At 52.9% G+C, this 14,295-nt stretch overlaps 1 protein-coding gene across 1 annotated transcript; it reads left to right on the forward strand.

Moving 5' to 3' along the window:
- Positions 1–7,732: 7,732 nt before the first annotated feature.
- On the forward strand, positions 7,733–10,522 carry LBRM_20_4940 (conserved hypothetical protein; the record flags this gene model as incomplete). Its single annotated transcript, XM_003722995.1, has 1 exon — positions 7,733–10,522. The coding sequence occupies one exon, from the start codon at positions 7,733–7,735 to the stop codon at positions 10,520–10,522; it is 2,790 nt and encodes a 929-aa protein (XP_003723043.1).
- Positions 10,523–14,295: the final 3,773 nt, after the last annotated feature.

The following is a 14,295-nucleotide window of genomic DNA, read 5'->3' on the forward strand; positions in this document are numbered from 1 at the left end:
GCTCGTCCTGGACGCCGAGGCTTTAGCCGTGGTGCACCACGGAGGTATGGGTGAGCTGTGGTTGTGCAGGCGTGTGTTTGCTGACTTTGTGCTTGGTAGAACGGCCACGTTGAAAATTGTTCGATTACGTATTCTCTCTTTGTAAGAGCTGTGCTGCCCTACTGGTCTTTCTCTTCGGTCCACCACCTACTTGTCATGTCTCTTTCGTGTTTTCCCCCTTCGCTGGAGCCTTTTTAGCTTTGGTGAACAACACAACAGTGACAGTTGTGAACAAACCTCCTGTTTCTTCTGCCTCTCCCTCTTCGGAGATGTCTTTTCTTCGGTTGTGGTTGTGGTTGTTTTTTCCAATTCGTGTCCGCTGTCGGCCTTGGGTTGCGGTGTAGGTAATGGCAGAAATTACGATCTAAGCCGAAGACCTCTAGCCAGCCAAGCAGTCGCTCACAGGTACCCTCTCAGATCGTCACTGCCACCCTTGTTGTGTTTTCTTTTCGGTGAAGTTCACCTGTGCCTGTCCTTGTATTTGATCGGAGATATGTACGTACTACCAGAAGTCTGTGCTTTTCGCATTACAAACCACATACAACTCGCTCTCTCTCTCTCTCTCTGAAGAGGCTATACGACTTGAAAAGAGGGGGGAAGCCTGAAGAAGAAAAAGGGAGAAATAAGGGTTGCTAATATGCGTTACAGCAGCTTAAGTGACCCCCCCCCACCCCACCCCACCCCCTGTGCTTACAATGTCGATCCGTATGGATATATCTGTGTTTATCTGAGTTGAAGAGCCCTTATCTGGTGTTTATATGTCAGTGGCGCACTTACACGAGCATCAGAGCCTCACCTTACCATCCTCCCAAGGTATGCGAAGTTTAACTCGGGGTCGCACAAAAGAAATGTGTAGTCGTGCGCAGCTTTGGTCGTCCTCTCTCCCCCCTCCCCCCACACACACACACACGTGCGCCACATCTCCTGTGCTTCCTTTCCTTTTCCTTCGACTTCTCTTCCAACCACCTCGCATGTTTTTACCCCTTTAAACGTCCTCTGCGGATACCCCTTTCCCTGCGCTCTTTTGTATGCAATGCTCTTATCTCACACCTAATTTTTTTCCCTGTTAGGCTCTAATCCCTACGGTGTCGTGCCTTTTTCTCGTTCTGGTGTTTTCCCCCTTTTTTCCGCATCCCTTCCCCCCCCCCCCCAACCCCCAGTGCCTACGGCATGTCATGGATCTTCCTTACTCCCCTTTCCCCCCTCCTCTCTCTCATCGATCGCATCATTATCTCATTTTTTGGACTCTCATTTGGTTCTCCTGGTTTATGTGAGTTTGTGTTCAGCTTTTACGAACACTTCCTAATCAGAGAAGACGTACACAACATGCGACTCCCCAGCGACAAGACCTGGCGATACCGACATAGTACGTCAATGCTGCCGTTTTGGCAGTTGCTCCCTTGTTGCCGGTGTTTGCTGATATCTTTTGTCGGTGTGTGTGTTTTTTTTCTTTCGTTAGCTTCACTACTACGGCACATTCCAGGCTCTGTTGTTACTCATGTTTTCGTCTTTTTGCTTCTGCTTTTCTCATCATTCCCCTATTCATCGCCAATGTCCAGGCACCACCGCTCCCTCCCCCTCCACCCACGCCGTGCCTCTCTTCTATATCCTCTGCGCACTTGTGTCTGCAGAGAAGCCCATTGATCGTGACGCTTTTTTGTTTTTTTTTTTCGTTCCGTCGGTGCGTAGATCCGACTTTGAATGCGTATCGATGTATATTTATAAGTGGGGGGAAGTGTGTTGTCGCGGCAATCTGTACATCGTACCTGTCTTTAACTGTTGGCTTGCCTGTTTTCGCTCTCTTGAGTGTCAGCCGCTCCTTTTCAGTGTGGTATGCCTTTCTCCTCTTCTCTACAGCCCGCACAAGGCTCTCTGCGTGTGTGGGTATGCGTGTGAAGGGATCACTAACAACAACAAAGGAAAAAAGGAGATGGAATCATCATCGGGGGCAGCACACCACGTGTGTGGGTGTGTGTTTCTCTGTACCTCCCCACTGTCCCCCCTTCTTGCCCTTTGTCTCTCTTCCTCCTCTCGCTCTTTTTGGAGAGCAATTGCTCTGGTGCTCCTCACCACTGCCGTCGTCACCGCCACCGCCCTTTCCACTCTTCTTCTTCCCATAGAAAGACGCGAGTGTCACACGATTTTTTTCTTTTTTTTTGACTACTGTCTTTTTCAGGATTGCGTGATTCATGTGAGTCGTAGCGCGTTTGTGTGTTATCTTGGATGTTAGTCCCCCTCTACTCTCGCGCGACACGCACACACACACTCTCTCTTGACGCGTGTCGTTGAGGGGCAGTGGGTCTTGTTGACCATCTTTATCACCCTCTCCCTTTTTTCCTCTCTCTCTCTCTCTCAACCCCCACTCCCTCTTCTCTTGTGGAAGTGTGTATGTGTGTGTGTGCTCCTCTTTCCCTGTGCTCTCACACAGCGTACAAAGAGAGTAGAAGCTCACAGACACACCCACTTCACGAGGCGGTAAGTTGGACAAGAAGCGGTACGAAGCAAACGAGACCAAGAGTACACACAGAACACGATGGATCTGGATAGAAGTTGTACAGGCTGTGGTACGTCTCTTCTCGCCTACCTCTTTTTGTGCGTCCGTGTCTACATGCTCACTGCCTGTAACCCACCCACCCACTGCACGCTCAAGAAAAGAGGGATTCGCGCCGTGCGCAATGCAGATGAGAATCTCCCCCTTTCCCTTCTCTGTTTCTCATTCCTGTTCAACTTCCTTTTCCTTGTTTCCTCCCTCCTCCTCCTCCTCCGCGTCTCGTTTATTCTCCTCGATGTTACTTTCGGTTATCTTCGCTAGTGTGCACGTCACATGCGCTTCTTCGCTTCGTTAGTCCCCACGTATACGCATATGTGCGTGGTGTTGCTTTGTTCGGTGCTTTCGCTAAAGGGAGAGGGGAGAGAGAAGGTCGTGTGGGTACGTAATAGTGGTTTGACGTGGGACTCAACGCCGCTAAGATTTCAAGACACCTAAACATCCCGCGGGGGACGACGTTGACGGCGCATACACACGCTTCCTCTGATGAATACACCGTGGCGACCTCGTTGTTTCCGTTCCTCGGTATTCCACGTGACTGGGCATGAGTCCTTTCATGTTGCTGGTCTCCTGCCCTCTTTCTCTGTCCTGTTTCAGCTTCCTCGCATGAAGTGTCTCAGTTGCACTGCCCGACTCTCTAGGCGTCAATGCTATCTCCAGACAAACATCGAAACAATGGGCCGAATGGACAGTTGTGTGTCGATGCATTAGTAAAGAGGGCGGGCTACGTCTGTGGTAGTGGTAGTGGCGCGTGGTCGGCACAGAGCCGCGTACCAGTGGAATAAACAAGATATACCGAAAAGGAAAAAAAGAGGTGCTTGCGCCCTTCCATGTAGCTCTGCAGTAACCCCTCTCAGGTGAGAAGGGCAGCACAGAGATAGACAGACAGACACGCATACAATCATGCACGTACGATCAAATTTCTAACACAAAGTATTATTATTATTATTCGTCAGCTTTTGTTTTTCCTCGCCCCCAAAGGAATCGAGGTTGTGATGCTCGGAGCGAAGTTCAGTCGCCCTCGCGTCCTCCGTCTCTCCCCGCCTCCCCCCACGAACAAAGATACAGTTGTGTGTCGCTGTACTGTTTTTCCTGTTTGGGGGTCGTATTTGCCTCCATCCGCACCACCAAGAAAGGAAAAGCCTTCAACACTGACCACCAGCAACACTCGAAGCCACGAAAGCCGGCACATGAAGCCATGGCCATCGAAAGGGCACAAAAAACAACACATAAAAAAAAAGAATTTCCAACTCAGCTGTTAGGTCTCGTCAAAGCGCACACGCAAAGAAGGTGCCCTTGTTACTTTTTTTCTCGTTGTTGTTGTTGTTGTCTCTGCGTGCATGTTAGCTCCACAAAGGGATAAGTCCTGTTAGGCGAGTATGTACGTCCCCCATGCTACCTTTCCCATCTCTCTGGAAGGAGAAAAAGCCCGGACGAAGAAAAGGAGAGAGGAGCACATGGACCGTAAGAAGAGAGCATGAGGGAAAAAGGGGGCACTTCTCCCATTTGGTCGAAAACTTTGCGGCGCTTTTTCTTGGTCCTCCCCCTTTTCTCGCTGGTTATCTTCGCATCCTGTCGTTCCCCAACGGAATAACACAAGCAACAATGGGCGAAAAAAACGTTTGAAGAAGCAGGCAAACACTCTCGCAAGGGTCCTCCAGAACGGTGAAGACATGAAGTGGAGTTTGGAAGGAGGGAGTCCTGGGGGCGATTGAAGAAGAGCAGTAGTGCATGTCACGCGATGCCAGAGGCACACACGCACACACAAAAAAAGGAACGCCCGCTCCATCTTCCCTTCCTAATGGCGGCAAGGATGGCGGGATTGCTCCTCTCCTCCCATCTTCTTTGCCCTTCCCCACCGTTACCACAACTCTTCAACCCTCACTCCCATCACACCCATCTGCTGATCAACTCTCCCGTCTGCTCTCTCCTCCTTTCACCACTTTGACCACTATACACACCCGCAGCCCCCCAACACAACATTATCAACCACACGCAATCGAATCCCTTCCGAACGAGCGAAAGCTAGGCAGCCTTCTCTCTCAAAGAACACAAAACTTAGCTTCCATAAGAGTTGACTTTAAAGGGAAAACAACCAACAAGAATATTATAGCAAAACAACGAAAAGGTTCACGGAGTTACACCACTCCCTCTCCTCTTCTTCTCGGTTGCACGTTTGTAATAGCTCATCCCCGCCTCTCCCCCTCCCTCCTCCTCTATCCAAGCACCCTCGTCGTCGCCCTCCTCCATACCATTGTTGCTCTCTTTTCCCCACCCCCATCCCCACTCTTAGTACACCCACTTCTACACACGCACATACGCGAACGGCAAACACGGTAACCAACCCACGACGGTGTCTCATCAGCAGTTAGGTGGCCTACCAACAGTGGCAACAGCATCAACGGCAAAGCGAAAAAAAAAAAGGGGGGAAAAAAAAAAATAGAGAGAGGGAGAGCGAAACGCACCACACGAAACTAATCAAGGGTCTCTCTGTCCGTGTGTCTCTTCCTGTAGTGTGGAAAGGAGCTGAAGAGGGGCAGCCTCGTCAAACGCATCTTCATTGCGGGATCAGACGCACTGAATAACTGAAAAGACGTGGGAAGGCCGCTTGCATTACAAGGAGTGCTAACGCGCAGGCGAAAGTAATAAACGGAACTTCCGCACACTTGCGGAATAAGCGAAGGAGAACGTGAAGAAAGAGCGAAGGTTTTAACCAAAAGGCGCCGCAGAAGACATCCGACCGAAAACAAATCACAAAATAGACTTTGAACACACACACACACTGAAAAAAAAAAGAGTACTTAAACAAAATCAGCTTGCGATATTCAAAGTCGTTGGTGCTGTGTGCGGGTGGGTGTGTGCGTCTGTACGTTTCTTTCCTTCTCTCTCTCTCCAGTTGTCCCTATGACATGATTGTTTGCTCTCTTCTCTAACACACTCACTCTCTCCATTTTCCGCTTTCTACCAATAATCAAATTCACTTCTTTCTGCTATCTCTCCATATTTCCCTCCCTCCCTCTCTCTCTCTCTGGTCTTTGCGTCTCACTAGGTGTGTATTGTCTTACCCTTTTTTTTTTCGAGTTTGCTTGCACTACACTTTGTCTTATTCTGATACACCTGTGCGTGCGTGCGTGTGGGGGTGGATATGAGTGTGCTTTGTTTTCTTCTGTCTGTCTGTCTGTCTCCTCCTCGTTGAGTAATTTTCTTTTTTTTTTCTGTTTTTTTTTTTTTTTGTGTGTGTCCGCTTCTAGAAAAGGAAAGACAACAAATACAAATTAGCTTCTCTCTGTCTGCATGTCGACCTTCCTCTTCTCTTCCCGTGTATCTGTTCTTGCTTTCCCCTGATTGCCCTCTATTTCCTTCTCTCTTCGGTCTGTACTTGTGGCTGATCTGCGCTTCGCCTTTTTGTTTGTTTCGATTTCGTGTGTGTGTGTGGGTGTGTGTATTTCGTTGATGCTTCCCTCCTTGGCTTTGTTTGAGGTCTCTTTCACCACCACCACTACCATCCACCTCTTCTTTTTTTTTCGCTCTTGCACTGACGTCGGTGTTCTTTTCGAGTTCTGCGGTTCATCTTGAAGCGTTAAGCTTCGTGCCTTTTGGCGTTTTCCTTCGCCCGCCCTCTTTTTCCCTGTGGTGCCATTTTGTCTGCACGTGTGTGTGTGACTTCCCTCTTTTTGCTTTTGTTTGCTTGTTTTTTTACTCCCTCGCGGTTGTTGTCGTCTGCATTCTCTCCCATTTTTTCTTTTGCATTTCCCTTTCCCTTTCTTCCTCTTCACCTTCTGCTCCTTCCCTCCCTCCCTCCCTCCCTCACCACCGCCAACTCATCGAAGGACGCACTACTTGGCTCCACCTCCATTGCTCTCGCTCTCTCTATGGTTTACTCCACACCTTTTTGGGTTGCTTGCTTCTCTTCTGCTGAAGCCTACACCGTTGTCGTGCGGGCCCTTTAGACTTTCGCCCTTTTCTCTCAACTTCTCCTTCTGAGGCAGGGAAGGAAAGGAGAACAACAAGCGGGGTCTGATTACGAGAATACAACGCAGCTCAACCGCACAACTGGGGAGGGTTGCAAGAGCACCAGCAGTAAAGGTGAAACAAAAAATAGAAAACGTTCCATAGAATCGAAGCACCGTGTGTGGGTGCGGGTGGGGGTGTTTGTGTGCACGTCACGAGAAAATAGTAGTCGAAGAGAACCAACGAGTAGCACGAGACATCAAGGAGCCTCTTTTCACCACTCAGCTGCGAGTTCTTGCCGAGTGATTCTATTCTCTTTCATATTCATAACGACTAGCCTCACTCACGCCTTCTGTTGCCTGTGCTCGTGCCCTCGTTTTTTCAACCTTTATTGCCTTTTTCTGTAGCTTCTAGTTCCTCTTTTGACTGTTCTCTCTCTCTCGCCCTACGCTGTTTCTTTCCGTTCGCTTGGCTCTCTCTCTTTCTCTCTCTCTGAACACCGCGTGCTCGCCGACTTGGCAGGACAAAGCCACACCATCACCACCTGTCGAGCAGCAGGGCATAAAACAACAGCAACAACGATAGTGTCGATCCAGGTAGCAACACGCACACACGAGATTGGCATCATCTTTGCTGGCAGTGCTGTTGTCTCTTTGCATGCTATGTGTGCGTTAGTGTGCGTGTGCGCATCCGTGTCCAGTCTTCTTTTTCTTTTCCTCCCTGTCACTCTTGTGTGTTTTCTTTCTTTCGTCGGACCACTGCCTTTCGTTTTGCTTCTGCCCGCCAGGCACGCGACTGTTTGTCCGTGTATCCCCTCTGTGAGTCTTCCTTGCAAAATATCTTAATTTACCCGCTCACACGTATTGTCTGCAACGCATCGTCCGCGCCTAAGCTTCAGTAGAGCGCTGACAGGAACGATAAGAGCAGCAAGAACAGAAAGGGCCTCGTACTTCAGGTTTTCGACACCCACCCATACACATACACGCGCACACTTTTACATTTTCTTCTACTGCCATCGTAGTAGTGGCCCTTTCGCACGTGTGCACCTCCTGATTTTTTCTTCTTTCGAGAGATCTGTTCCCCTCCCCTCCCCCTCCCCTCCCCCCACACACTTTCTCTGTCGTTCTCTGCGTCTTATTCAGAGCGTGCGCTGCCACGGACTCCTACCATTTAGCGCTTGTTCAAGTAGCAAGCATGGGAGCAGTTCCGTCGCGTGAATGCACTTCACTATTCTCGTACTTCCGCGGGAGTTACGAGGTGGGCATGGTGCCGCTTACCAAGTACTACTTTGGTAAGGATACAGACACCTCCCCCGACCCAGTTGATATTGATGGTAGCGCTCAGAATGCCCCTTTACAGCGCGCGACTACCGCAAGTCGTAAGCCACAGCCGCAGCTGTCATCGCTTCCATCGCACGTGGACTCGCGCAGCCACATACGACAACAGCTACGGCAACAGCTATTGCTCATGCGACGTGATCCGGCAGTACTGTACGCCAACGCCCGCGATGCGGAGAACATACTGCAGGGCCTGTCGCGCCAAGGGAAGAGCAGTAATCATGACAAGAGCAACAGCGGAAGCAAAGCGCACACGACCTCCGAAGAGACAACCAGCGGATCGCCCGTAACCCCTGTTGCGAAGGCGACCTCGTCATCAGCGGCAACTGTCGTCCAAACAGATGTGGACCACAACGCGCACAAAAACAACTGTGCCGCAGCACAGGAAGAGAGCAGCCGTACAGGCGCTTCAAGCAGCGAGCGAAGTGACTCCAGTCTCCCGCTGCCCGAGCAAGATGGCAGCGGCGCAGTGCACTCCTGTGCGGAGGAGCTCCTTTTCAGCGAATACTGGAGTATCATGCCGGACAGCAACTTCACCGAGGCGGACCTGGACCGCTTCCTTGACCTTGTAGACGCGGCGCTCTTCGATACAAACGACGAGCTGCTCTCTGCCGACCCTGTCCTCCCCGGCACAGCCGCGGCGACAGATGCGTCGAGCACGAAGCCTTTTATACCTGTTCCGTGTGCTCTCTGCCTCGCCTACCCGGAAGGCAAGGAGCGAGAGGGCGCCCTTGCGCTGGAAGGGCGCGTGATCAACATCATTGGCTACTTTGGGCTCATGACACGGGAGATGCAAGATGCCTTCAAGGTTGTGAAGCGGCTTCCTAGCGAGGCGGAGAAGCAGCAGCAGGAGCAGCAAGCACAGGAGGGCAGCAGTACATCAGAGCCTCTCCTGTTCCTCAACACCGCTATCCTTACATCTGCTGGTAACCGCACCCTCGAGCGCGTGCTTGTGCTCGCCGCAGTGATGCTCCGGCAGCAGTTTCACACGATTGGGCGTCGCCACGTGCTCCAGACGAAGCTTGACCAGCTTCTGTACGAGCAACGGGAGCAGAAGCTCCGCGTCGACCCACACATGGTGCACTACTTGCAAACGTTGCTGACACTCCCACCGAGGGCGGAGAACCAGCCGTTTTTCGATCCCCTGTTGGAGATCCCGCTGCCCAGCATCCCATCCGGCATTTACACGCCTACCCACTACGTCAACGCCGCCTACAACGAAGCATCACAGCATCTACACGCCTCTTCCCTTAGCAGCTGCGGCCGCACTGCACTCGCTAGCTTCCCCGGCGAGGGGAAGTTTCAGAACGCCGCGATGGGGCCCTGCGCTGACGTCTCCAGTGGATCATCACCTAATATGCGGTCGTTGCCACACGATCAGTCGGCATCGATGGGCGGCACACTCAGCGCGCCTGGCGCCAGCAGAGAGCACATCCTGCTGTGCCCGCAGCAGAACGTCAGTGGCGTGCTAGGCATCGCTCTCAACGTGCCGGGGCCCGGGTCAGAGGGCGCGTGCGCGCTCCTAATGGACGGCTGTGGTGGATCGCTTGGAGCTAATAATGCACCAACTCCGACCCCACCCACCTTAGGCCCGCTTCCACTCAGCCAGTCCGACGAGGACGTCATCACGCTTGCACTGTGCCGTCGCATAGGGCGTCGTCGTGTGGTCATTGAAACAGCGAGCAACAACTACTCAGCCCTGAAGTCACTGACGGAGAACTTTGCGTTCCTGTGCTGCCAAATCCTGCTGGACCAGAGCCTCACCACAATGGAACTGATCGAACTTCCCGCGCTGGTGGAGACGCCCTTCTTCAAACCATCAGAGTCTGCCACGACGGTGACGACGACGATCAGCTCCACCGTTGCTGATGGAACGCGGGCCAGCACAGCTGTCCCTCAACCTGCGGCAGACGACGAGACGAAGCCGTTGAACATGGAGCGACTATCGCAACCTCGCTTCCCGCCGTCCTCTGCGGTGCTCATCAAACTGGACCCCCTGCACGTGTGTCAGGCAACCATGTGGGCGAGCTCCTTCTTTCACTGCCCGACGCTCCTTCCCAGCGGTGGCTGGGTGAAGTACAAGCTCAAGGACGAGTGTGAGCAGCTCCGACACGTGCTACAGAACAAAGACATGCTCATTGCTCACTGGCGAAAAACAGATGTCGACCAGGCCGCTCATTACCTCGGCAAGCACACCCCTCGGCTTCTCGAGCACGTGCGTGCCTTGCAGGCGGAGACAGAGGAAGCGCGCGCGCTGTCGGCAGAGCACTGGATGCGACAACCCTTGTACGTTAACCAAGACGGACGCAAGTACGGTCTGTATCAGAGCCGCTACGGTACCATGCTGATCGGCGTGCGCGCCTTCAAAGCCGGCAACGGGTCATCGACAATGGCGGCGGTGAGCACCAAGGAAAAGCGCTCTGGTAGCACCAAGGCTACAGCAGAGAGCAACATGCCCACGTTTCCCGGTGACAACACGTCACTGGCGGCGCACGCGGGATGGGCCAACACCGACTCCGCCAGCCTGCACAACCTCGACAGCGGCAACGAAAATGGATTCGCGATTGCCCCGCACGGAGCAGTGCCGCGGTCGGGAGGCGCGAATGGCGTCATCCAGCCCCAAGGCGCAGCGCATGATCTACATTAAGCACCGTCTCCTGCGCGCTTTCCGTGACGACGGAAGTTGACGGGAACTGCCGCCGCACCTCCTCTAGCTGCTCACTGCAGATCTTGCGGCATCTATAGCAGTCAAGCGCGGCAGCGAGGATTTGTCGGGGCGGGAGTGGGTGAGAGGGCACCCCGAATCGCGCCATCGGCCCTGCAGACTCCCATGTGGAGAGCCCCCACGCCACATTACGGGATGCCGCAGCTTGAAGCGACAGAGGGGGGAGTGTGGCGCACAAGCAGAGCGCCGGGTCCCGGAGAGGGCCCTGGCCTCCACCGTCGAGCAGCACGCGGGTCGCGGCTGGCATGGGTTGAGGCGTGTGGCCCACCCTGGCCCGTCTGGCGCCGCGCGTGTCCGAGGAAGGCGAGGACGTGTCGCCAGCCCCATGGCCCCATTCCACGGCTGACGGCTCGTCCTGGACGCCGAGGCTTTAGCCGTGGTGCACCACGGAGGTATGGGTGAGCTGTGGTTGTGCAGGCGTGTGTTTGCTGACTTTGTGCTTGGTAGGACGGACACGTCGGGGAACAAAACGCCTTTGCGCCTATCTGAGCTTCGCTGTTGGGGTGGATGTTCTCTCCATCTTTGTTTTCTCCACCCCCCCCCCACTCCCTTCTCCTCCCTTTTACTTGAGTGCTCTGTGCTATTTTTCTGCTTTTTCGAAGTTTTGTTGTACCTGCGGTGGTATCTGTCGTTCTCCCTACCACGTGCTGTCTCTCTCTCCCGCTTTCCCTTTCTCCTCACCCTTTGAGGGTTTTACCTCTAGGGAATTATCTTTTCGCTCTCTCTCCCTCTCTTTGTAGAACTTGAACTCGCTGGCTCATCCGTCGCTCCCATACCAGGTGTTTCGGTGGAGGCACAGTGTTCTTGTTGTTGTTGCCCTACCGCCCCTCTCCCCGTCTGTATTTCGATGCCGAGGCGAAAACGAAAAAAAAAACGAGGGGGGTGGGGGGCAACAACAGCGATCACCACAAAGGTTAAAGGGAGAAAAAAAAACGACGTTATGGGCGAAGCTGATCATGACAGTAACTGTGGCAGCACTGCATCGGTGTTGGCTCTCTGCTCTTAACTCTCTCGCTTGCTTTCTCAACATTTCTCTCACGCTGATGAAGCTCCACCACGCTCCCCTCCCCTTCCTCTTTCCTTTCACTCTGTGTTATATCTAACTCAGCTTGTTTCGGCTTGTTGCGTGCTACTGCCTAGGTTGCGTCCCTCTCTTTGGTTGTGGTTGTGTTTTGCTACAATGACGACATCGTCGTCCTCGTATTTCTGTTTTGCGTTTGTTTTGCTGTGGCTTGTACTTTTTAAGCTTCTTTCGGAGCCCAGCGGAGTGGGAGGGGCATGGCCGCCCTCGTAGTGACGAGGGCGGCACTCACGTACACATCAAGAGTGAGAGAGAGAAGCGGCAAAGGCACTGGAACGGCCTATTTGTATGTGTGCATGTGTGTGTGTGGGTCAAGAAAACACAGGAAAAAAGGGGGAGTTCGAAAGAGGAGTAAAAACAATCTCGTTGTTGCAGGGCTGCTTACTCTATTCTTCTAGCTGGCACTATGTTCCGGGTATGGGGTGAGGGAGGAAAGCCACGCGGCCCCCGCGGGTGTGGAAGCGAATGCTTCTTATTCCTCTCTCATTCTCCCCTGCCCCGTAGCCTGGACTGGGTGAGTATAGAGGGCACCTGCACTCTTGTTCTCCGTCGCAAGCAGCACCCTTCCTTCAGCTCTACTCGTCTTCACTCCTTCCTTCCTTCTCTCGCGCCCCTCTCTCTCTCTCACTCATGGCACTGTTAGTGCAGCTACACAACCACAGCGGCTACTAAACGTACTCGCACGATAATACGTGCGAGTTCTCTGCTTGACAGGGAAGAGAGTCTTTCGCTGCTCTTTTTGGGGAGTTTGGCTTTGTTGTGCTCGGAGCCATCAGCAGTGCCAGAGACATCGCGGACATACACGCACACGCACGCGCCTGTAAGGTGCAACCATCACGCATCGTTCCAACTGGCTCTCATCTCATCTCCCATTTTTACTCCTTCCTTTCCTTCACTACCCCCTACCACTCCACCTCTTTCCCACAATCTCTCTCTTGTCACCCAAAAAAAAAAAAAAACATTTCTTCAGCCCTTCCATCCGTATATTCTTGTATTTCAACAAGCGAAGACAAAGAACGCACACGCAGACACGTAGAGTGTCTGTGAGTGAGTGAATGAGTGAGTGAGCTCTTCTTTGCTTGTATGTATGCGTGTGTGGTGTCGCTGTCGCTGCACCTTCTCTCACCTTTGGTTTCGAGCTGTCACTCTTCTTCTATCGTTGTTGTCTTCGCCATTCTCTTCTCCTTTTGCTCGTGTTTGTTTGTTGTCCTCGCCGTCTCCCGTGCATAATTTTGCTCTGGCTTTGATTAGCGCCCTCACCTGTTGCTTCTGATTCTACTTTGACTTGTGGGTGTGTATCTCTATCTTCTTTTTTCCTTCTGTTCTCATTTTAGCTTGCTGCTTTGCTTCCCTCTGAGCTGTGTGAGCGCGTAGGCTGTTAACGGCGAACCCTCATCGCTCTTGATCTCTCTTGCGTTCTCTGCTTTCTCCTCCTCTCCCTCTCCTTCCCCCATACTTGTGTCTGCGCGCGCGCGTATGTCTGCCTCCGCGCCCTTTTTGTTCTCCCCTTCGTCTTCGCCGTGGCTCTCTCTATTTCCAGCACCCTTTTGTTGCTGCTGTTTGCTGTGTGAGCACCCGTTGGTGATTTCGTTTCTTTTGCCTCTCCCCCTTTCTCGGTGTGATCGATCTTGCCTTCTCTCTCTCTCATCACAGCCAACAGCGTGCTCCCTCCCCTCCCTGTCAGTTGAGTCTCCCATTCGCGCTTCTCTTATCTGCATTGTACTGTAGACAGGGAATACGCGCACACGTGCCTTTCGGCTCCCTCCGCCAGTCCCCTCTTCCTCAGCGCACAGCCCTCTTCACTGTTCTGTTGTTGTTGTTGTTTTCCCCTTCACTGGCGGTCTGCGTTTCTTTGCTTCTTTTTTTTTTTCTTTGCTTAGTGTGTCTGCCGGCCTGCCACCCTACTGTGCTACCCAAGTGATAGAAGGACCTAAAGACCCCAAGCAGCGATGGCAGCAGCGAGCCACACTCTCGCTGCACACATCAACTACAAGTATAGAAAAGGAGGCAGACGGGAGAAGCAGAGGCGCCAGAGTTTCGCAAACGTTTTTGCCGGCGTTGCTGATCTCCTCCTTCACTTCTCAGGCAAATCACACATCTAAGAGGAGAACACGAAGGAGAGAGAAGCAGTCATCCTTGCCCTCGACGGCCAGGTAGTTTCTTTCCCTCGAGCTTGTTACTCTCGTGTGATCCTCGTAGTGGTATACCTCTTGGGGCGTACGCCTCCACCACCACCCTTCCTCCCCCCTCCCCCTCGCACGAGCGCTGGCACACAGGCACATATTATTTTCGCTTTTTCCGTGCGTGGGTGCCCTCTCTTTTGGGTTTCGCTGCTCACGCGTGGTGAGTCAATTTTTCTCTTTTGCTCGTCTTGTATTGGCTGTAGTGGTGCTTATTTTACCCTCGCACGGCCTCTCTCTCGCGTGTTGGTGTTTGCCTTGCAGTGCTGCTCGTGGCTACGAGAGGTGAAACGCAGAGCCAAAGAGGAGGGCGTTCTCCCCTCCCCTCCCCCCCCCCAGACCCCGCGCCGCACGGAGCAGGAGGGAACAGAAGGCTTTTCAGGTGCACAGCCATCCGTCCCAAAGGCGTCAAAGAGGCGGTGTTGCAAGGAAAG

The sequence above is a fragment of the Leishmania braziliensis genome (genome assembly GCF_000002845.2).
Source record: "Leishmania braziliensis MHOM/BR/75/M2904 contig, possible fusion of chromosomes 20 and 34".
Lineage (NCBI taxonomy): Eukaryota > Euglenozoa > Kinetoplastea > Trypanosomatida > Trypanosomatidae > Leishmania > Leishmania braziliensis.